We start from the raw sequence: 25959 nt of genomic DNA on the forward strand, positions 1-25959 counted from the left end.
ATTTCATGCCCGCCATATTTTTTTTATTTTTTTTTATTTAGACTTTTGGTCGATAGTTCATGTTTGTTGCGGCATTGGATACTTGGTATCAACAAATTAATCTATTAAAAACTGCTTCAAAATCCGTTGCGTAGTTTTAAAGATTTAAGCATACATGGGGACGGACAGCGATAGCTACTTTGTTTTATACTATGTAATGTACTACTATAATAATAATTTGACAACCTCGATGGTTTAGCGGTTTAGCCTTTCCGATTCGCGGGTTCAAATCCTCGCACGGTACAATAGTAATCTATACATCTATACATATAAATGAAATTGAAGTGTCTGTTTGTAATATTGAAATAACCGTTTTTTACTACATGCATATGAATATAAATACGGTACATATACCAAAATAACATTTTTTTACAATTTTTGTGTCTGTCTGTTTGTTCCGGTTAATCTCTGGAATGGCTGGACCGATTTTGACGGGACTTTTTTGGCAGGTAGCTGATGTACCTTTTATTTTGTGGATGATAATGGAATGGTGCTCCCGCCTGCGCTAACGGTTTACGCTGGCGGGGCACCAGTGGAGGATGATAGGATGAGCATGAGGTCAGGTCAGTTAGCACATCGTGACAAACTCACTAGGAATTTATCACGATGGTTTCGCTCGATAGGAGGAACCCCGTGGAGGTCGACCTAACATGGTACATTACTAGCAATGGCGCTTACTAGTTCCCATTACCAACAATCGTTTCCCCCCTGTAATAAGTAGTAACTTACGCTACTTTTATTTTAGAAAAATAAAGTTAAAGTCCACAAGAGGTAAGAGACATTCTGCCTTAATAGCAACAAACCAAGTCGACAAGACAACGAGCGCCGGATAATGTACCTAGTATAGAATGTATATTATTATTTCATTTATTTCGGATATTTATCCATCCATATTATGTTAGTAAAAAACTTATTAACTATGTTAGTAATTTACAATTTTATATATTTAATTCATATATATCTCTGTCCACGTCCAGAGGCCCTGGGTCCGCAGCAATGCAGCGATATCCAGTGCCCTGAAGTGGACAATCCGACATATTGGATATGGTGTTTAGGAGGCTGTTTGCGCTCCCCCAAATTCTACACATCAGTGATGCAGTTCTATTTCGCATTATGGCTTCATAACCATCTATCCACGTTGCTGCAAACATCTCTGATGCGCTACAAAATCGAGGGAGCCCAAACAACATCCTAAACCCATTATTATATTGTATATGACGACGTCGGTGGCCTAACGGTTTAACACCCCTTTACGTCCGATGGTCGATAATGATCATAGCACAAACATTTGTATTCATGAGTATGATTGTTTGTATCGGTCTGGATGTTATATGTCAAAAAAATCTACGTATATGTATCATTGTCTGGTATATAACACAAGCTTTAGCTAGCTTAATTTGGGTCTAGTTGGCGCTGTGTGAATTGTCCTGAGATTATTAATTTTTTTTTTTCAAAAATTGTCATCTCCCCTCTTAAGGCACAAAAGGCAACATACCGATTTTGACGGGACTTTTTTTGGTCCCGTCAAAATCGGTATGTTGCCATGTCGATGGTCAATGGTCGATAATTGTCATAGCACAAACATTTGTACTCATGAGTTTGTTTGTATCGGTCTGGATGTTATATGTGGGAAAAATAAATCTACGTATATATATCAGTTGTCTGGTACCCATAACACAAGCTTTAGCTAGCTTAACTTGGGTCTAGATGGCGCTGTGTGAATTGTCCTGAGTTTTTTTTTTTTCAAAAATTCTCATCTCCCCTCTTAAGGAGAGGAGATGGCAACTTACCCCCGCCAAAAGCACAATCAGCCGGGGTTCAGGGCCCCAGGGAGAGAAACCTGCATCTTTCCCGGGAGTGAGCCGCCTCGGAATCCCAACCGTCTGAGACGTTGTTCCAGACTGGTTGGGATAAGATCGTTCACCGACATAACGATTGGAATGATTTCGGTGGACATCACCCCCACATTTCAGTCACCTCGTGAGCCAGGTCGAGATATTATTATTATTATTCTTTATTTTTTTCTCAGCTATTGCTGAATGAATATGTTTCTCCACACTTACGGGCCGAAACCAAGTAAGTGCAGAGTGTGTGTATGTGTGCGTGCGCGTGTATGTATGTGTGAGTGTGTGTGTACTTATTGTGTGCCTGGTGTGACTGGTGTTATATCATTTTCATCGATTTCGAGAAATTTTCGGACTGTACGACAAGTATTTAAGATGGCAGCTTTTTGAAGGGTGATGTAAAGTGTTTTTTGTATATCTAATTGTTTCAGGCTATGATGTAGGTGTTTGGGTATGATACCTGTAGATGAGAGGACTATGGGTATTATATAAACTTTTTCCTGTTTCCATATTCTTGTTACTTCTTCCTTTAGCTCTGCATATTTGTTTATTTTTTCAGCAATTGTCTTCTGGAGATTGGATTCCGGATTACGGATTCCGGATCGGATAAAAGTATTTTACATTTATCCACTCCAAATTCCATGTCAATGTCTTTAGAAAATGTTTGTGTGATATCAGCTAGGTGAAAGAGCTCTTTCCTACTTGTGGCGAATAACTTGATATCGTCCATGTACATTAAATGTGATATAATGCTTTCAGGTTCTTTTTTGTTCAGTTTAAATCCTAGGTTACTTTTAATCAGCAAGTTAGATAACGGGTTTAACGCAAGATGAAAACCATAATGGGTTTAAAGCATCTCCCTATTAAATATCCCTGGTATATAATCCCTCTTTTAATATTAATAAAATCAGTACTTAAGGATTCATTTTTATGTTTAATATTTAGGGTTGTTTGCCAATTTTTCATAGCGGTTTGTAGAAGGGTTATAATTGTAGGGTTATTATTATTATTATGTAGTACGGAGCCATTCTTTCCTTCCGTCCTTGAACAGTAGGCAGGAAGTCTGCGTTTATATGCCACTTCCTTCCGTGACCTCGCGTCTGTCCGTCTGTATTTAATTAATCATAATATGAGGGCGATGAATGAACGTGTAACAATTATACATATCCTTATATATATATATATAATATTATAAATGTGAAAGTAGCTATGCTTGTTGCGCTATCACGCAAAAACTACTGAACCGATCATCATGAAATTTTGTACACATGTTCTTGGAGGTATCAGAATGAACATGGGATTTTATTAAAAAATAAAACTTTTTTATACCATAAAAAAAATTATATCAATATTTGCTACTTCAACGCCATCTGGCAGCCAGTAATGAAGTTATGCGAGCGAAGCCGCGGGTAAAAGCTAGTATGGAATAAAAGAAAATAGAGTTGAAATAATTCCTATTTTTTTTTTCTTTCTTCATGTAGTTACGTTTACTACCCCTTTAGATAAAAAGGGGTGAAAGTTTAAATTTTTTTTGTATTTACTTTAGTTACTTGTCCTATTTATTTGTAGATCGCTACATTAGATGAAAAAAAAAACCGGTAAATGCGACTACATTTTGACAACTACGCACGAACAGATCTGATCATTTTTTTTTATTATATTTTTTTAATTCAAATAACTTAACTTTCTGCATTAAAAGTAGCCTAAGTTAATCCTTGTAACATTAGCTACCTGCGAGTGAAATTCCAGTCAAAATCGGTCCAACCGTTTCGGAGATTAGCAAGAACAGACAGACAGATAAAACATTTTAACAATTTTTGTATAGTTACATTCAGTGAATATTTCAAATTACAAACACTTAATTTTTTGATCAGGACGGCATAAGTAGCAGTGTAATTAATTAATTAATTACAATAGCAATAAATTCTCAACTAAATAGCAAAATAGCATAAATGGCCTAATGACCTAAAAAAAACAAAATGTATGGCATTCTTAGCAAAATATATTTGCTCAATATTTACTAGACCGAGAAACCTCAATCGATCACCATCAACAGGAAATTGGCGACATTTTTAAAGAAAAAAAAGCTGTCAAAGTGCGGCGCAGGAAACGAAAATTTCTTTTAATTGGCACATATAATTAGGTAAACCATAAATTTAAGACGAACAACTGGGAATATCTACCTTATAATAATACGCATAAGAATCTATTTTGAAAAACGTTTAAAAAGAAATACGACTCCAATGACGAGTACCCAGTTACAACTAAAAAAAAAAAAGATATTATAATGTAAACTCGACCTTATTTGTTGTAATCATATGGTCGATTCTTTAAAAGCATTATAGCCTTGCAGAAAAGACAATTGTATCTAAGGACAACCAGGAAGAAAGAAAAAAAACACTAAACAGATTATAAAGATGTTGGACTCACCGCCACGTGCAGCGGAGGCTGCGCCGGATGGCTCATGCACGCCAGCAATTTAGATGAAAAAAATCATCAGATGTTAACAACATTTTTTCACTACACTTTTTTTTTATATTACCCTATTTCCTGAGGAAGAGGTAATGTTTTGGGATTTAACATAGTCATATATTTAAATGAATGAAATATAGGTAGTACGTTTTTAATATTTAGCATAACGTTGATCTGAAATTATTATATTGTTTTTTAGAAGTACATATATTTTACGCAAAATGTATGCATTTACACTGAGTAACATGTAGTTAATTTTTTTTTATCTTAGACAGACAGGACAGATAGGTAAGTTTTATTCTGTGGGTGTATGTGTACGTGTAACATTTTTTTATTTCTATATTCAATTAACACAATATAAACTTACAGCTAATTGCCGACATGTTTATATTTTAAAACTGTTAAACTTAACTATACACTACTTAACTCTATAACGACAAAAACATTCTTATTTTATTTATTACGACTCGTAGCCGTTCCTGCGACTTCGTCCGTGTGAATTAGAACTTTATTGTTCTGAAATAAAAGTAGCCTAAGTTACTCCTTATTACATCAGCTACCTGCCAAAAAAGTCCCGTTAAAATCCGTCCAGCTATTTCAGAAATTAGCCGGAAGAAACAGACAGACAATAATTGTATAAAAAAAATCGTATTTATATTCATAGCATAGAATCATATTCATTTATATGTAGATATAGATAGAATTCATGGGTTGGTTACTAAGAAATACGATATATACTTAAAGACACTTGTTTTGTAAATTCATACATAATATATACCTATACATTTTCTACGTTCTACATCCGGATTAATACAAACAATCATATTCATTATGTGTACAATTATTTCATTGGTATTTTGCTAAATTATTAGTCAATTATTTCACTATTAGCCAATTAATATTATACCAAATTTCTTTGAGTCAAATTTCTATTATTGTATATTAGCTGTACTCGCGACTTCGTCCGCGTGGAACTTTATTTTTCTAAAATAAAGGTAGCATATGTTACTCCTTATTACATCAGCTACTTACCAAAAAAAGTCCCGTCAAAATCGGTCCAGCCATTTCAGAGATTAGCCGGTACAAACAGGTAGACAGACAAAAATTGTAAAAAAAATCATTTTGTTGTATGCATCGTATTTATATTCAAGTGTGTGTAGTAAAAAACGGTTATTTCAATATTACAAACAGACACTCCAATTTTTACAATTTTTATCTCTGTCTGTCTGTTTGTTCCGGCTAATCTCTGAAATGGCTGGACCGATTAACAGACGCTCCAATTTTCCTCATATGTATAGATTGGACATGTTTATTTGAATTTACGGACACTAAGATTAAAATTTAAATCTATGAATCACAGATAATATAATATTTCATATTAAAATTAATAAAATACATCAATCAAAAATGTTGACGACGCCTCATTTTTTTGCCGGCACCGGTAAAATCTGACACATTTTGACACATTTTAACGGATGTGACTAATTTCGCGTTTCTACCATAAATAAGCTGTTTCTCCCCAATTCGACTTTACGGCGCGCTTTACGCAACGCGCCGATATCTGAACCCTATTTATAGAACCATTGTCGAGAGCAAAAAAATATATAAAAAAAAAACATTGTACTACTTCCGTTTTGTGACGATTTTTTTTTATCGGAACGTGTTCCGGCTCGGGTGTCAATTTATAGATAGAATAGAATAGAATAGAAATAGAATTAATCTTTATTCAAATAAACTCATTACAAGCACTTTTGAATAGTAAAAAATATATAAAAAAAAACATTGTACTACTTCCGTTTTGTGACGATTTTTTTTATCGGAACGTGTTCCGGCTCGGGTGTCAATTTATAGATAGAATAGAATAGAAATAGAAATAATCTTTATTCAAATAAACTCATTACAAGCACTTTTGAATAGTAAAAAATATTTAAAAAAAAACATTGTAGGTACTACTTCCGTTTTGTGACGATTTTTTTTATCGGAACGTGTTCCGGCTCGGGTGTCAATTTATAGATAGAATAGAATAGAAATAGAATTAATCTTTATTCAAATAAACTCATTACAAGCACTTTTGAATAGTAAAAAATATATAAAAAAAAACATTGTACTACTTCCGTTTTGTGACGATTTTTTTTTATCGGAACGTGTTCCGGCTCGGGTGTCAATTTATAGATAGAATAGAATAGAAATAGAATTAATCTTTATTCAAATAAACTCATTACAAGCACTTTTGAATAGTAAAAAATATATAAAAAAAAACATTGTACTACTTCCGTTTTGTGACGATTTTTTTTTATCGGAACGTGTTCCGGCTCGGGTGTCAATTTATAGATAGAATAGAATAGAAATAGAAATAATCTTTATTCTAACTCAGTACAAGTACTTTTGAATAGTCATATTTTGATTCTACCACTCATTCGGAATGCAGATTCATCACAAGAAGAACGAGCAAGAAACTTGTGTGTTGCTCTTTTTAATAGATGTTTTTTATTTATATAAATAATTACAGTATAACAAGTAAGAGGCATGCGATAATCAACATAGAAATCGCTACGCACTCATTATTAGTGTAATCAGATAATATTGTCAGTGCTATAGATTTAAAGTTTTTCTATAAAAACATTATTATCGTTAACAAATTCTTCAATTTTATAGTAAGCTTTTTTGCAAAGGAACTGTTTTATCTGACATTTAAAAGATTTATAACAGACGCTGGTATTTTGTTGTAAAATTACGCAATTGCCATAAAACGAATTACTAACTTTAGCCAAACGACATTTAGGTAAAATCAGTTTGTTATTGTTACGTAAGCTTTTATTAGTGCAATCACTAACTCTTTTGAAACTGTCTATATTCTTCCTGGCGTACATGATATTTTCATAAATGTATTGAGAAGCAACGGTGAGGATATTTGATTCCTTAAAACACTCTCGCAATGACTCCCTGGAACCCATACCATAAATGGATAGATAGATATATCGTTTATTTGTTTGTTACTAATCACACACAAGATGTTCCTAAGAATAGACAATACATAATACAATATAAGATTTATAACATTGTGTTATTATGTGTGATCTGTAGCAATACAAAAAGGTACCATGCTCAGCGTGGAACATTGTTCAAGCAACAAAACACTGATTTTCAGCTTTAACCCATTTGAGGGTACGTGAAAATAATAATTAAAATAAATATCTTATATATAAAATTCTCGTGTCACAGTTTTCGTTCCCATACTCCTCCGAAACGGCTTGACCGATTCTCATGAAATTTTGTGAGCGTATTGAGTAGGTCTGAGAATCGGCCAACATCTATTTTTCATCCCCCTAAATGTTAGGGGTAGTACACCCCAATTTTTTTTTTAAGGCAAAACAACGTTTGCCGGGACAGCTAGTAAAATAATAATCTCAGGACAATTCAGCATCATCTCCAAGTTAAACTGAAGCAGCGATCTTCAACGTTTTACAAAACAAGATCGATTTTTTTTTCTGCACCATAGATACTTTTATAAGGATTTTTTCCTTTTATATTAATGGTACTCCTTATTACTTAATTGTTGTCATTACTGAGAGTGGCCTATGCTGTTAGCGGGCCGCAGAAATCACATCAGAGGTCCGCAAGCGGCCCGCGGGTCTGGTTGAAGACCCTTCAACTAAAGCTTGTGTTATGGGTACTATATAACTGATACAAATATCGACATAGAAATAGAAATAGAAATAATCTTTATTCAAATAAACTCATTACAAGCACTTTTGAATAGTCATATTTTGATTCTACCACTCATTCGGAATGCAGATTCATTACAAGAAGAATGAGCAAGAAACTTGTGTGTTGCTCTTTTTAATAGATGTTTTTTTTATATAAATAATTACAGTATAACAAGTAAGAGGCATGCGATAATCAACATAGAAGTCGCTACGCACTCATTATTAATGTAATATAATATTGTCAGTGCTATAGATTTAAAGTTTTTCTATAAAAACATTATTATCGTTAACGAATTCTTCAATTTTATAGTAAGCTTTTTTGTTTACATAGATTTTTTTAGTAAATAAAAATAAACGTAGAAACGGTATGGGTATATACCGATACAAACAATCATACTTTGCCATGCCAGGAATCAAACTCGCGACCATCGGATGTAAGGCGGTGTGTAAATGCAAATAATAATATTTTTTGACAAATTACCGTACAATAAACATTTAGTTTATCAAGGCCCTACGTATGTAGATACGTTACACCACGGGTTGCCCGCCGAGCCGTATGCTTGTTTGAAAATGTTATATCTAGTATAAAAAAAAACTCTACGTTGAGGCAGTAAATGAAATAAATAAATGAATAATTGCTACTATTTATAGTTTAACTAGCATACTCGGTCACACGTTGCTGTAACTAAGGTTCTTGAATAAAATAATATTGCGACTATAAATTGATATGTAAACTAAGCTATCTTTCAAGTTGTATCAAATTGCACACAATGTGCAAATCAAATTTGCAATCCGTTCAGTAGTTTAGGAGTCCATCGCGGACAAACAACGTGACACGTAATCATCATTAAATAGTATACAACAAAGTCGCTGTCGCTGTATCCGTCCCTATGTATACTTAAATCTTTAAAACTACGCAACGGATTTTGAAGCGATTTTATTTAATAGATAGAGTGATTAAAAAGGAAGGTTTATATATAATACATGTACACCCGGGCGAATAGCTAGTTTTTATATATAAAGACTACGTTTAATATGTTTTTCGTTATAATATCTTAATCTTCTCTGAACGGCAGCAAAAGTTAGCCACTATTGTTGTGAGTCTGCCAACATGCCCAACATGCGGGAATAGAGAATGTATTTCTAAACGTCAATGGTTGTTGATTTTAAACAACAAACCCGACATTCCACGCTAGAATACGTGACTTATATAAAGTAAAAATCACGTTTGTAATTTTTTTTACATAAAAGATGTGAAGGTGCAGCGTCCGAGCGGAAGTCCGCCACCGGATGTGGTCTGTAAACAGCTTCATTGTGATTTCATTGCGATTGTCGATAACATATCGATGTTTCTATTTTGATATTTTTAGATATACTAGCTGTCCTTCGACTTCGTCCGAGTGTTATTTTATATTTGACCAAATAAAGAATATTCAATAATCTAACTAACGAAATAGCGAAACAAAAAATAATAGTCTTTTTTCTTTCAAAATAAAGAAAAGAGAAAAAATATTCAATAATAAAGAAATAAGGAAAAAATATTCAATGATAAATAAATAAAGAAAAAATATTCAATAATAAAGAAATAAAGAAAAAATATTCAATAATAAAGAAAAAAGAAAAAATATTCAATAATCTAAATAATGAAATAGCGAAACAAAAAAACCATACCAACTTTCAACCCCTATTTTGTTTTACCCCTTTAGGAGTGACATTTTTACAAACTTTGTATGTAATGTATATTTAAATTTAATTAACATCCTAAAAAATAAACTTCAAGCTTCTAGTTTTTTACAAATTTTAAATTAAATCGATACACAGATAGTAGAGAAAGGATTTTTTAATGTGAAAAAGGATTATAAGGGGTAGGATGGAAAGATGAAAGTTTATAAGATTGTATGTGAGCTTTAGAAGCTCACATACAATCTTATAAGCAAGCATACAAACTTCTATCTTATTGATTCACGTCCGAATGTTTTTTTTAGAAAAGGGAACAATGAACTACCTATGATTTTTTTTTTCGGGACTACTCTAATGCTGTCTAATGGCCGCAGCTGGCCTTTACAGCTTCACCGGACGTTAGGGGGCGAGTGCAGATGGCACTCCAAACCAAAGGAAGGACTTATGGAGCGGCTGAAGGCCAACTCCTGCCTGACGGATACGACTTTAGTCTGAGGGCACCACTAGCGGTTCGAACCTCGGCTCAGGCCGTCGTAATTTCGATCCCCGTTTGAATTGGACGTGGGTCCATCGGAGGGGACTACCTATGATATGGTAAAAGTGCATAAATAGCAATGGTACATACTTTGATTAAATAAATATATTATATGTTGAAAAAATCGACTTTATGTTACTCCATTACGAAACGCCAATTTAAATTTTAAAAAATATTGATCTGACATATATACATATATATATGTATATATATTAACAATAAAATATAGTAACAAACACCCATTATATATATATATATATTTTATTTATAGTCTGTGGATGGATAGATAGAGGGATGGATGTTTGTTACTGTTTCACATAAAAATTACTGAACAGATTTTGATGAAACTTTACACTAATATATGTGTACACTAGCAGTACACGCGACTTCGCTTGATTTTTAACTTTACTTTTTCAAAGTAAAAGAATTTTTCTAAAATAAAAGTAGCGTAAGTCACTCCTTGTTTCAGAGATTAGCTGCAACGAACAGACAGACAAAAATTGTAAAAAAAAAATTTCAGTGTATGTACCGTATTTATATTCATATGCATGTAGTAAAAAACGGTTATTTAAATATTACAAACAGACACTCCAATTTTATTTAGATTAGTATAGCATAAAAGCTACAAATCAGGTTGTGAACACTGATTAAATTTGTTGTTCTTTGCGATAGCATACACTGGTGGTCACTCTATTCTCCCAAATTTGAATTTTAATAACTGTATTTATCATAAACATGTTCCACTATTATTTGAAAAAAATACGAGCTGAGTTTCTTGTCAGTTCTTCTCATCTCGATATCATTCCGAACTGACGGTAGATTTGACATATCATAAGAGTCTGTAATAGACCTACATGAATAAAGATATTTTGAATTTGAATTTGAATTTGATTTGATTTTGAATTTGAATTTGAATTTGAATTTGATTTTGAATTTGAATTTTTATTTGATTTTGAATTTGAATTTGAATTTGAATTTGAATTTGAATTTGAATTTGAATTTGAATTTGAATTTGAATTTGAATTTGAATTTGAATTTGAATTGAATTTGAATTTGAATTTGAATTTGAATTTGTATTTGAATTTGAATTTGAATTTGAATTTGAATTTGAATTTGAATTTGAATTTGAATTTGAATTTGAATTTGAATTTGAATTTGAATTTGAATATGAATTTGAATTTGAATTTGAATTTGAATTTGAATTTGAAATATCATGTATGTGAAACCGCGGTCACAGCTACTGTACTATAGGCGTACTGTAACAGTATTGTCGATATTTCATACCATTTCTGCTGTCCCCGGCGGCTGCCCTCACGTGGTCGGAAGTGAGTTATTAGGGTGATATCGCAGTGAGTTTACGCACGCTTACGTACTGTCACTAGAATTTTCAATGTTATTGGGAACTGCCCTTGATACGGAAATTATTTGAATACACAACTATACATTATTATAATTACAACGGATTAGTGTGGCCAATTTACTGTCAAATGTATATCTATATATATAATATTGAAGTGACTGTTTGTAATATTGAAATAACCGTTTTTTACTACATGCATATGAATATAAATACGGTACATACACCAAAATAACATTTTTTACATTTTTTGTCTGTCTGTCTGTCTGTTTGTTCCGGCTAATCTCTGAAATGGCTGGACCGATTTTGACGGGACTTTTTTTGGCGGGTTGTTGATGTAATATGGTGTAACCCGCCTGCACTAACGGTTTACGCTGGCGGGGCACCAGTGAATGATGATAAGATGAACGTGAGATCAGGTCAGTTAGCCTAACATGGCAAATTCAGCAGGAATTTATCACGGTTTTCAGGGGGAACCGCGTGGAGGTCGACCTAGCAATGTACATTGCTAGCAATGAGATCATCAGTCCACATTGCTAACATCCCTCTTTCCCCCTAGTGGGAAACGGTAAAGCTTGCTTAGTATGACGTAAATAAAAAATACCTAAATAAAACACTTACGCCAATACAGTCACACACAGAATTGCCTATAGGAATCGAATCTGCAACCATCGGAAGGTATAGTTTTTTAAGAGGATGATAATGGAATCGTGCACCTGCGCTAACGGTTTACGCTGGCGGGGCACCAGTGGAGGGTGATAAGGTGAACATGAGGTCAGGTCAGTTAGCCCAATGTGACAAATTCACCGGGAATGTATCACGATGGTTTCCAGGGGCAACCGCGTGGAGGTCGATCTGACATGGTACATTGCTAGCAATGGGATCATCAGTCCACATTACTAACACTCCGCCTTCCCACCGGAAGAAGGTGTGGTTAAACAATATTTTATTATTGATTTTTCTTACATTGCAACACCTGGTCCCAAACTTAGCTTTTTTTCACACAGCGCCATATAGATCCATTGTTAAGCTAGCTAAACCTTGTGTTATGAGTAACTGATGTAACTTTCCGAATGAGCGGTAGAAAAAAAAAAGGTGATGACTATTCAAAAGTGCTTCAATGTAAGTTTATTTGAATAAATGATTTTCTATTCTATTCTATTTTTGATACATAGACATTTTTTTCGTAAATACATACATATATATCGTATAGTAGATTCTATAAATTCGAGAGATTCGTCGTTTAATTTTATCTTGCAATTAGTATTGAAACGTTAGAGAGTGAACAATTATAACATTTTTTTTTAAGTCAGATCAAAATTTATCAACTTAATTTCATCAATATTTTATTTTGCTACTAGCTGTTCCCGCGACTTAGTCCGGAATTTAACTTTATTTTTATAAAATAAAAATAGCCTAAGTTACTCCTTATTACATCAGCTATCTGCCAAAAAAAGTCCCGTCAAATTCAGAAGCCGGAACAATCAGACCGACAGACAGACAGACAAAAAATGTAAAAAATGTAATTTTGGTGTATGTACCGTATTTATATTCATATGCATGTAGTAAAAAACTGTTATTTCAATATTACAAACAGACACTCCAATGTTATTATTTGTATAGACTGGAATTACTAATGAAAATCACTTCCCGTCAGAACCCTTAGTAACAATAAAACGCAGACGTTTTTTCTTCGCGTTCCACATCAGACTACTAGTCGCCGACGTGACTTTTATTAATATAATAAAAGATCGTTTGTCCGTTTCTCCGTCCGTCCCGGAAACGGAAGTGCATTGTAAACAATCCTAGTGGTCTTGTCTATGGTGCAAAGGTTGTAAAGTCCGAGATGTCCTTTTAAATAGGTTTTATGTTTTTATAATTTATATAGCCTCCCCGTAGTGGCTTTTGTATGGAACCCATCCACTGAGGATAATACGTTTCAACTCTCATTTAATTTCTAAACAGTGTCCACTGTTTTTTTCTTAACGTTTAAACAAATGAATAACTTAGAACAATTCACAGCTCTAGTCAAGATTTCTCACAGTCTAGAGTTGCCAACATTTATTGCCAAAAAAAAAATATATAAACTGGTTTAGAGGAAAAAAAAATAAGTATTAGTCTGTTAGATTATGTTATCTGTGGTATTATAAAAAAGTATTTTTCAATTTCTATGTTTCTATTGCTATACAAACGTATTTTTTTTGGAAATTTCTAACTGTAGTAAAGTTAAGCGTTAAAAACATAAAGTAAAAACAACTAGATAATCAAAGATAGTCAAAGAGTTTGTCATAGACCCCTGAGGGTCAATATAGACCATTTTAGGAATTACTGCATTAGATAGTAGAATTATAGAAACCTCTACTAATGTTGTAAGTGCGAAAGTAACTCTGTCTGTATATACGCGTCCTTTTTTTCTACTACTCTAATGCTGTTGGCCGCAGCTGGCCTTTACAGCTTCACCGGACGTTAGGGGGCGAGTGCAGATGGCACTCCAAACCCGCGGAAGGACTTATGGAGCGGCTGAAGGCCAACTCCTGCCTGACGGATACGACTTTAGTCTGAGGGCACCACTAGGGGTTCGAACCTCGACTCAGGCCGTCGTAATATCGATCCCCGTTTGAATTGGACGGGGGATCGATTGGAGGGGGCTTGCACACCTAAACTGCTGAACCGATTTAAATGAATTTAGTAAAGATAGTGGTCTAGGACCTGATAAAGTACATAGGCTACTCTTTATTGCGGAAAAAGAATTGTACCTAAATGGTTGAAAGAGGGTATAAAAAGATATAGCTTAAATAATAAAAATATTACCCAAATTCATCATTACAGAGTTAAATCTTAATGAATTAAAACTATTTTGGACAATTTATTCAAAATCGTCTTTAAAATTCTAAAATTTTCAAGATGTCGTAATATTTAACCATGTAGTTATTACATATAATGTACTAGATGTGCCCGCGACTTCGTCTGCGTAAATTGTCGATACTTCCATATAACCTTTCATCTCCTCTTTCAACCCCTTACAAACCCTTTTTCGGATTAAAAAGTACCCTATGTCCTTTCTCAGGTTCTAGACTATATGTGTACCAAATTTCATTTAAATCAGTTCGGTAGTTTTGGCGTGAAAGCGAGACAGACATTCAGAGTTACTTTCGCATTTATAATATTAGCACAGATAACATAATATTACATATTAGTAAGAATAAAATAAAAAGATCAAAGAGCTGTCATTTATCCCTTTAGCTTTTCTACAAGTATTTCTACGGGATAATTAATGTCCAATTTGAAGTAGGGCTCTTAAAATACGACTCGACTGTTGGTATCTGCCAATTTATTTTAAAAATATATTTTGCGCGGGAAACCGAAACGGAAACGCGCCCATAATTATCGTTCTAAACGTAATTTGGATTGAACGTTCCCAAAATTTGTGTTTTAAAACTGAACTCTAATGCAACGCACGACAGTTTATATTTGGAATCCACATGAACACACCAAAGACGTTTAAAATGAAATAGATAATACGGAAACGATTAGTTTTACAGCCACATGCTGACAGGCAGGATGCGAGAAATTCATTATCGATTCAAAAACATATTCTATCTCTTTCCCTTGCGCATTGCAATCTGGATAGGTGAGAGGAGAATAGCAAATACCCGCATCCGAACACCAACGCCGCGTGCTTGCGAATTGATTACCAGATTACAACGTTACAAACGTCACCATTACACTTAGATTTTTAAACTTTCCAGCTCATGTAATAAGGTTTATTTTTCGTTGTACTATTTTTTGAAATATAATGATTTATTGTAAACGACTCTCTGCATTCATTCATTCGTTTATAATTCAAGATGCATGAATTAGGTGGTCATTCATTCATTCGTTTGCAAACCGTTGTAGGGCAAGGTTGTGTGCGTGGCTCGTAAATATATTACGCGTAACTTTACAATAATCGCCATTTGGATTTATGAGATATATTGTGGATATCTGTGATTATTAAATTGAAGTGAAAATTGTGTATATAATATATAATACAACAGGAAACAACAGGGATTCCTCCATTGCCAAAATAATGGTAAGTGTTTCGTTGTAATACTTCTATATTACTATAGGATTTATGTTATAATAATGGGTATTAATTAATAATTATTACTCATCTAGACTATGAAATAATATATTTACATATTATATTTTATGTAAAACTAGCTGTTTCCGCGACTTCGTCCGCGTGGAATTTAACTTTACATGTCTAAAATAAAAGTAGCCTAAGTTACTCCTTATTACATCAGCTACTAAAATCGGTCCAGCCATTTCAGAGATTAGCCGGAACAAACAGACAGACACAAATTGTAAAAAATGTTATTTTGGTGTATGTACCGTATTTATATTCATATGCATGTAGTAAAAAACGTTTATTTAAATATTACAAACAGACACTCCAATTTTATTTATATGTATAGATATAATATTTTTACTCTAATAAATTAGTGCTTGTTGGTAGTTTGTATTCACACGTTTCGACTTGTAAAATGTGAACTTACAAGGATTGTTTAAAAGAGCAACACACAAGTTTCTTGCTCTTTCTTTTTGTGATGAGACAGCTTTCCAATTATGACTATTCAAAATTGCTTAAATTAAGTTTATTTGAATAAATTATTTTCTATTCTATTCTATTATTAACCATTAAAACATTATTTTGATTTACCTACAACAGAAAAGGCAAAGACAAGAAAAATGTCATTGTCTATATATATAATACAAACAAACAAACAAACTTTTCCTCTTTATAACATTAGTATTACTAGCTGCTCCAGCAAACGTTGTTTTGACATATAATTTAAAATCGCTATTAAAACATAGGGGTTGGTGATAGACAACCCTTGTCACTTAGGGTATGAAAAATAGATAGTAACCGATTCTCAGACCTACTGAATATGCATGTTAAATTTCATAAAAATCGGTCTATCCATTTCGGAGGAGTATGGTAACTAAACATTGTGACACGAGAATTTTATATATAAGATTAAAAGTCAGTTCTTTAGTTGGTTTTATATCAAAAGAAAGAAAATAGTATAACCAGATAAAAAATCATAGTAATTTCATGTCAGGATCTGAACTAATTTAAAAGTTTAATCATCACTAGCTACTCACCCCGACTTCGCACGGGTGTACATGTAATATACATATAAACCTTCCTCTTGAATCACTCTATCTATTAAAAAACCGCTTCATAATGCGTTGTGTATTTTTAAAGATTTATGCATACATAGGGACGGACAGACAGCGACAGCGACTTTGTTTTATACTATGTAATGATGACGGGTAAAAGACAAAAAAATAGAACTGCCATTTGTGTTCAACAGCCACGAATAAAATATTGTAAAAGGTATTTTACAATACGATGATACGTATAAATGATGCCCATTTCTACATCCGACATTTAAGCTTCTAAAAAAACTTCCCATACTACTTAATCAGTATGTAACACGTTTCCTTTGCCTTAAAAAACAATTACGCGCCATAATGACGAGTTCCCGCCATTGTGTTGCCGGATGGAGAGAGCGCGGGAGAGTTGGCGGGAAACGCAACAATGGCCGACAATTATCTTAAATTGCGGATTTTAGATTAGCGTCTCACAGCTTTCTTGGAAATATGTCAGTATTAAACACGTTACAGTCATAGCGGATGGCTCGATTTTCATTTTCTACTAGGTTACCTATTGTCTTCGTAAGTAATGTAGAATGAACGAATGAATGAATGAATGAATGTATGAATGAATGAATGAAACAAGTTAAATACGAGCTCAATTTCTTGTCAGTTCTCATCTCATTCTGAACTGATGGTATATTTAAAAATGTGCTCAAAAAAAAAAACAGTTTGTTCTACCAAACGGTTCATGCCTTGCTTCTATTTATTGTTTGTGGTCGGCGCAGTATGTCATTCTCTTCCACTGATCTCTATCGGTCGTCATATCTGAGCATACTCTTCTTTTATTCATATCATCTTTCACACAATCCATCCATCTTTTCTTAGGGCGTCCCCTCCCTTTACATCCATCCACATTCATATTATATACTTTCCATCAGGGATGTTGGGGAGCTGCGTATCCGTAACCGAAACTATCGGATATCCGATATAAAAAAATATCCGTAACCGTAACCGAATCCGAAATAAAAGTTTCGGATAATATCGGATATGTTATGTAACCATTTTATTAGCTATTTTTATTTGACTTTTGAAATTCTTTAAAAATTAATATCCGTAATCGAAATTATCCCAAAGTAACGGATAATCCGAAATAATTCCATATCCGCATCCGTATCCGTATAATAATCATTACTATATCCGAAACCTATCCGTATCCGACATGTCATATCCATAACATCCCTACTTTCCATAAGACACGATCCTCGATCCGCTTAACATGCCCATTGTTCTACCAAACTGTTATCTATACATATAAATAAAATTGGAGTGTCTGTTTGTAATATTGAAATAACAGTTTTTTACTACATACATATGAATATAAATATGGTACATACACCAAAATGTAATTTTTTACAATTTTTGTCTGTCTGTCTGTCTGTCTGTTTGTCCCGGCTAATCTCAGAAATGGCTGGACCGATTTTGACGGGACTCATTTTGACAGGTAGCTGATGTAATAAGGAGTAACTTAGGCTACTTTTATTATAGAAAAATAAAGTTAAATTCCACGCGGACGAAGTCGCGTGTACAGCTAGTTTAATACAATATTGCGTCTGTCCGTATATCAGTCCATAACTCGTTTATAATAGCAAATTGATAACCATAATATAGTTGTGTGTAAAACATAAACAATGGTGCATAAAGGATGTGTTGGGCAGAACAGACGTTATATCTTTGCCAGAGCTATAATAAAAACCCGACGTTCCTTTTTTGAGACGAGCGGAAGTGTCGATTTCGATTATGGTACGTCCGTCCGTTTGGCGGGAAGACGCGTTTCCGTTCAAGTTGGCGGGATTTTTTTTATAATTTCGCCGTTTGCCCTCTACCCTAAATTGAAAGGGCTAAAATTGAAGTTGCTTCATTGTAAATCTATAAACACATAAGTCTATAAATGGGTAAATACATAAAATACATTATATATAAATAAATAAAAATAACATAGCGGCTGTTCAAGTATTACGTAAGCAGATTTATCACAATTATTTACCCCCCATCCCCCGTTGTCAGCAAAAGTAAGCAAAGCTCTTACCCCTCCCCCCATGCTTACGTAAACATTTCTCAATTAATGTATTGTTTTTTTAACAAAGACAATGTGAGGGTTGCCATTCGTGTAAAAAAGTAAATTACGACCGATGACGTAATCATCATACAGACTCCCCCACCCCCATGTCATCCAAAATAAGCAAAGAAAAGAGCCCCCGTCCCCCTATAGTGCTTACGTAATACTTGAACGGCCCCATATATATGTATATATAAATATAAACTTTCATATATAAATAATGTAAATATGTATGTGTGTCACCTATATATCTATACATATAAATAAAATTGGAGTGTCTGTTTGTAATATTGAAATAACCGTTTTTTACTAAATGCATATGAATATATATACGGAACATACACCAAAATAACATATTTTACAATTTTTGACGGTGTGTTTGTTCCGGCTAATCTTTGAAATGGCTGGACCGATTTTGACGAGATTTTTATTGGCAGGTAATTCTTGTAATAAGGGGTAACTTAAGTTACTAACTACTAGGGGTAATTTTAGAAAAAAATATTTTAATTTAGAGAAATAAAGTTAATTGCCACGCGGCAGAAATCGCACGTACAGCTAGTTATTGTCTACAATAGATGGTATTTCGATGGGTATATACATGTGCGTGTATGTAATATAATTGTATGGGGATTAGTGACGTTTTATAATTGTGTCAGGATGTCACCATCCTTCCTCGGCAGCCAACAAAAGCAAATAATTACATAATAGCTCACCCGCCACATTTAATCCGCCATTACTCGCCCACATCCCGTTTCCGGCAAAATGGCGCCGAATCGGTTTCCGCGATGCTATTCAATATTTGGTATTTGTTAATTTCTGAATGTAACGGATATCCTATATTGTGGCCGCTGGACTAGTACCGGTATTCAAATGGATTATACTCGTATTATATATGTATATACTAGCTGTACCCGCAACTTCGTCCGCGTGGAATTTAACTTTATTTTTCTAAAATAAAAGTAGCCTAAGTTACTCCTTATTACATCGGCTACCTGCCAATAAAAGTTCCGTCAAAATCGATCCAGTCATTTCAGAGATTAGCCGGTACAAACAGTACTGCGTGTACCGGACAGACAAAAATTGTTAAAAATGTTATTTTGATGTATGTACTGTATTTATATTCATATGCATGTGGTAAAAAACGGTTATTTCAATATTACAAACAGACACTACAATTTTATTTATATGTATAGATATATAGATGACACACATACATATTTACATTATTTATATACGAAATAGTTTATATTTATATATACATATATATGTTATTTTTATTTATTTATATATAATGTATTTTATGTATTTACCCATTTATAGACTTATGTGTTATTTATCATTTTTAAATTATTTACTATTGTTTTAGCAAATGTTTGCCATTCGTGTTGTAGACTTTCGAGTGTGGCAGTGAGAAGACGGCACTGCGAGCCCGCTGCGACCGCGTGCCGCCCTCGGAGCCCGGGGACTGGGCAGCATCCGCCCTGCACCTCGCCGGCCTCGCAGCCCTGCACCACGACGACCTGCCACTAGGTACGTCCAGTACACACTGTTTGTTTTTCTATATATTTTCTATATTTATCTTAACACGAATATTTTTTTATCAAATGAAGTAATTTTTTTTAAGTTTCTCTCTCGACCCGGTGTTAAGATTCGGTTAATAATATAAATAACTAGCTGTTCCAGTGACTTCGTCCGTGTGGAATTTAACACTTTTTTTTTTATTTTTCTAAAATAAAAGTAGCAAAAAGAACTAAAAGTTATTTTGTTTGTCTTCATTTATTCGTTCCATTAGGTACTGATAGGTTCATAATAATACATTTACATCCTGCATCATCCCTTATTTTATCCCCATGGGGGTTGAATTTATCAGAATCCTATTTAAGCGAACGTCTTCATCATAGTAGCTCCAATCTTTAATTTCAGTTCAATCAGTCGAAAATCTAAGAAGATTTATACAAACTTTCATCCGCTATTTTATCCCCTTGGGGGTATAATTAATCAAAATCCTATCTTAGCGGATGACGTCATAACATCTACCTGCATACCAAATTTCTGCCCGATCCGTCCAGTGGGCTGTACGTTGATAGCTCATTATGTCAGTCACCTTTAAGTTATATATATTTAGATGTAGATTAAACACTTTCGCATTTAATTTACATTTAAAAACTGAAGAAAATACATTCAAAATTGTTATAAAAGTAAAAAATATATAAAAATGTGCTGTATTTGTAACATTTTATAACAAATTATAGCCTATCTGTTATTCTGTAAAGGTTCATTAAAATCTGTTCTGTAGTTTTTGCGTGAAAGAGTAACAAACTTTCGCGTTTATAATATTAACTAGCTGATCCGCGCAACTTCGTCTGCGTTTCTTTTCCCCACCTTTTGTATTATTCTAGCTTAATGCCTTCCTCGACAAATGGCCTATCCAACACAAAAAAAAAAATCCAACCAGTAGTTCCTGAGATTAGCGCGTTCAAACAAACAAACTCTTCAGCTTTATAATGTTAGTATGTATAGATAACTATTATGTATAACATAACTGCTAGGGGGCGGGGGGTCTTTTCCACCCCGATGCTTCGTCATCGGGAATGTACATTGTCTTTGTTATACATATAAACCTTCCTCTTGAAGTGATTCAAGAGGAAGGTTTATATGTATAATACATGTATATATATAATACTTTTACTATCTATTAAAAAAACCGATTCAAAATCCGTTGCGTAGTTTTAAAGATTTAAGCATACATACGGACGGACAGACAACGACAGCGACTTTGTTTTATACTATGTTTTGATATTGATAGTAATGTATAACATAAATGTGTGCAGACCCTAGATCCTGGGGCCGCGGTGAGGTGGGGCGGTGGGTGTCACGTCGTGGGGGGCTCCCCGAGCGGTTCCCCATGAACGGGAAGGCGCTCTGCCTCATGACCCAGGAGATGTTCGCCAGCCGCGTGCCGCACACTGGACACCTCCTCTATCAGGTACGTACCTACTAGGGTTCATGATTTCTCGAGCTTTTCAATTTCTCGGGTCTCGAGAATTCTCGAGGTCAATTTCTCGGGTCTTCTCGGGTTGTCGAGAAATTTACATTTACGTACGTTTGGTTTATTTTTTGTTCCAATAACGTCAAAAAACTCAGTGGTTTCATTTGAGACGAAAATCACTGCATTTTTTGTTAAATATTAATTATAAAATTTAACTATAAAATTAATTATGAAACTTTTATTGAATAGCTATATTTAAAACATTATACATATTATGGATAAGCCATTTTTGTTAAATACTGAAATATATTAGGTTCTTACATATGAAATTAGCGTTTTGTCGTACTGGCCACTTTGATCTTAAATATCTCCTCTTTGGTTAGAAATTTCAATTTCAAATTTATACGGCTATTCACTCATGCATTTTTTTTTCGAAAACCGTAATACATGTGCTTGGTTTTTTCTTTGGGTCACTCAGCTTACAAAATGGAAAACTTAAAATATCGCGTCAATACACATGAAAGAAAACCTTAATATCTTGTATTATTGTGCCGCCACGTAATACAACAAACGTCAATTTAATTTCTATATAGGTACTTGATTTCTCGAGTTCTCGACTTTTCTCGAGCTTGATTTCCCGGGAACAGAACCCTAGTACCTACTCATTGACACAAAAAAATAGTTTTAAAACTACGATGGTGGCAAACAAGCATACGGCCCATCTGATGGTAAACAGTTACCGTAGCCTATGGACGCCTGAAACACCAGGGGTGTACGCGTTGCGGACCCTTAAGAAACTTTAATAAAATAAGGATTTCTTGAAAAACCCCATGCTGTAGTACAAGGATGTTATGGATAGGTTACGGATATAGGAATGATTATTATACCGGATACGGATACGGATGCGGATATGAAATTATTTCGGATTATCCGTTAGTTTCGGATAATTTCGGTTACGGATATTAATTTTTTAAGGAATTTCAAAAGTAAAATACAAATAGCTAATAAAATGGTTACATAACGTGTCTCAATTAGGCTCCGCCACTATCCGATATTGTCCGAAACTTTTATTTCGGATTCGGTTACGGTTACGGATATTTTTTTATATCGGATATCCGATAGTTTCGGATACGGTTCCGGAGCTCCTTAAGATCTCTGCTGTAGTTTTACGAGAAAACACTCGGCAGGTAGTTCATTCCAAATCAAAAACGAATTGGCTAAAAAAACTTATTGGCTAAATACCTATATAAAAAAAACGATATGGCTAAAAACCCATTTAGCTAATTAATTTTTATTATATTAAACTAGTACAGTAGCTCCGTTCTGAAGTGACTATTTTGAGTTTTTGCAACATTTTTCAGTATTTTAAGTTGCAATCAGCTCCTATTGGTTGCAGCGTGATGTTACATAAACTAACATTCCTTGACAACTCAGCAATGGAACTCTAAAATAAATTTTTAAATTGATTCAGTAGCTCCAGATATTACCTCCTACAAGCTCACATACAAAACAAACTTTACCTTATAATTTATGGTCTAGATCAGTTATTCCCAAAGTGATCTATGTCTAGCCCCAACACTAAACTTTACTACAGTTAGAAATTTACAAAAATCAATACCAAGAATGTACCCAAAACCTAAAAATATGGCAAGGGGTCTACGACCCAAAAAAGTTTGGGAACCTCTGGTCTAGATTGTGTAATATTATCTTTTCTGTGGTATAAATTTAGAAAACTACTAAGTGTCCCGGCAAACGTTGTTTTGCCTTAAAATAAAATAAAAAAAAATGGGGTGGACTACCCCTAACATTTAGGGGATGAAAAATAGATGTTGGCCGATTCTCAGACCTACTCAATACGCTCACAAAATTTCATGAGAATCGGTCAAGCCGTTTCGGAGGAGTATGGGAACGAAAACTGTGACACGAGAATTTTATATATAAGATTATCACTTTCCATCAAGTGGGTCTGATGCTTTACCGTTCCAGTTAAACAAAAACCCTCCCTTCATTCGACTTATAAACTACTAGCTACTCGCCCCGGATTTGCACGTGTGTACATGTATTATACATATAAACTATCCTCTTGAATCACTCTATCTATTAAAAAAAACCGCTTTAAAATCCGTTGCGTAGTTTTAAAGATTCAAGCATACATAGGGACGGACAGCGACAGCGACTTTGTTTTATACTATGTAATGATGATTATTTTTTCTATTACAGGATTTCAGAAAAAGATTATCAAAGGCGTTGGCGCTTCAAGATTTATTTGAGAAAATATCACCGAAATAAAATTCACTCACTAAAAGGAACGCAGTTCTGCTACTTATGAAATAATAGTGTATTATAATCGGACAAGAATTTACGTAGAGTTTAGAAGGGAATGTAATAGTGCATGTGATTTTACACTTTTTATAGCACCATAGAGGTTATGGTAGTGAACAAATATGGCGACGCTATTTTGGCGGGAAAATGTAGAGATGATAAGGAGCAGGGGTGGATCTACCTACGGGCTTTATGTGCAGGGCCCCGCGGATAAGGGGCCCCTGTCCCCACTGAAAATAATAGGGGATATTTAGATCAAAAAATCTGTAATATTAAAAAAAACCTATCACTAAAGTTGACAACCCTGGATGTGGTGGTCTATCTTTTATGGGGAATCTCCTGTCGCTATGTTTTAGTTAATACTAGCTGCACCCGCGATTTCGATCGCATGGAATTTAACTTGATTTTTCTAAAAGTAGCCTAAGTTACTCATTATTACATCAGTTACCTGACAATTAAAATGTGTCAAAATCGATCCAGCCGTTTCAGAGATTTGTAAAAAATGTTATTTCGGCGTATGTACCGTATTTATATTCATATGCATGTAGAAAAGACGGTTATTTCAATATTACAAACAGACACTCCAATTTTTTTTATGTAAACATAGATAATTAGGTAAGCCCCTAAGTTGTAACCCGGGGCCCCATAAATTCACGATGCGCCCCTGAATAGAAGTGCCAGTAGACCCTGGCAAGACACTAGAAGATGTATGAGAGCGAGTTCAGATTAATGATGATGATGAAAGTACCGTAAAACAGAGTTAGCGAATTTAAAACTCGCATTATATCAATAAACTGAACATTTATGAGAATTTATATTTAATAATGGTTAAATATAACAAGTAATATTGGCAAAAGTTTTGAGCGGACGAGCCAGTACTTTTTTTATGGCTGCGTAAACCGTTTACGCTGGCGGGGCACCAGTGGAGGATGATAAGATGAACATGAGGTCAGGTCAGTTAGCACATCGTGAATTCAACAAGAATTTATCACGATGGTTTCCAGGTGGAACCGCGAGGAGGTAAACCTGATATGGTATATTGTTGGCAATAAGATCATCAGTCCGCATTACTAATAATCCCCTTGGGGGTTAACTTTAGGCGTTATAAAATCTCCCAATAGTTACATCGGAAAATTCTAAAATTTATTCTTGGTCAATCAACTCTACTGTACCCCACACTTACCTATTTCAGTCGGGAAGTCTTGCTTTGTAAGATGCTTCCGTTATGGGTGACGTACCAGTTAAATATATATATTTATATCGCAAGTAATAAACGTGGTACAGTTCACGTGTAACTGGTGTCACTTACCATCAGGTGGGCCGTAAGCTTGATTACTTAGTCACTTAAAAATATTGACTTAGCTCTCGCGTTCTCCGATAGAACCTCTCCAATTCAAACTGGGATCGATATTACGACGGCATGAGCCGAGTTCGAACCCCTAGTGGTGCCCTCAGACTAAAGTCGTATCCGTCAGGCGGGAGTTGGCCTTTAGCCGCTCCATAAGTCCTTTGGTTTGGAGTGCCATCTGCACTCGCCTATCGTCCGGTGAAGCTGTAAAGGCCAGCTGCCGACAGCATTAGAGTAGTCCGAAAAAAAAACACCTACATCACTGTAAGTTCACTGCCATAACTCATCTTACAAAGTGGACACAACTTACTATTTATCTCTGTCTACTGCATACAAGTGCGAGAAAGATACAAAATAATCTCCTCCGATCGATCCCCCGTCCAATTCAAACGGGGATCAAAATTA

At 34.3% G+C, this 25959-nt stretch overlaps 1 protein-coding gene across 1 annotated transcript; it reads left to right on the forward strand.

Moving 5' to 3' along the window:
- The first annotated feature begins 15680 nt into the window (after positions 1 to 15680).
- LOC131842268 (transcription factor ETV6) lies at positions 15681 to 24481 on the forward strand. Its single transcript, XM_059190805.1, has 4 exons — positions 15681 to 15706; positions 20287 to 20425; positions 21727 to 21881; positions 24105 to 24481. Exons 1-4 carry the CDS (start codon positions 15704 to 15706, stop codon positions 24171 to 24173), a joined length of 366 nt encoding a protein of 121 aa, XP_059046788.1. The 5' UTR covers positions 15681 to 15703; the 3' UTR covers positions 24174 to 24481.
- Positions 24482 to 25959: the final 1478 nt, after the last annotated feature.

Source organism: Achroia grisella, unplaced genomic scaffold (genome assembly GCF_030625045.1).
Source record: "Achroia grisella isolate CSIRO2021 unplaced genomic scaffold, CSIRO_AGI_Agris_v1 utg2156, whole genome shotgun sequence".
In the NCBI taxonomy this organism is placed as follows: Eukaryota; Metazoa; Arthropoda; class Insecta; order Lepidoptera; family Pyralidae; genus Achroia; species Achroia grisella.

Excerpts from the sequence above, each read along its gene's own strand:
- LOC131842268 (XM_059190805.1), top strand. Across the intron at positions 20,426-21,726 it reads CCACGACGACCTGCCACTAG|ACCCTAGATCCTGGGGCCGC; the intron begins GTACGTCCAGTA and ends AAATGTGTGCAG. Across the intron at positions 21,882-24,104 it reads CTGGACACCTCCTCTATCAG|GATTTCAGAAAAAGATTATC; the intron begins GTACGTACCTAC and ends TTTCTATTACAG.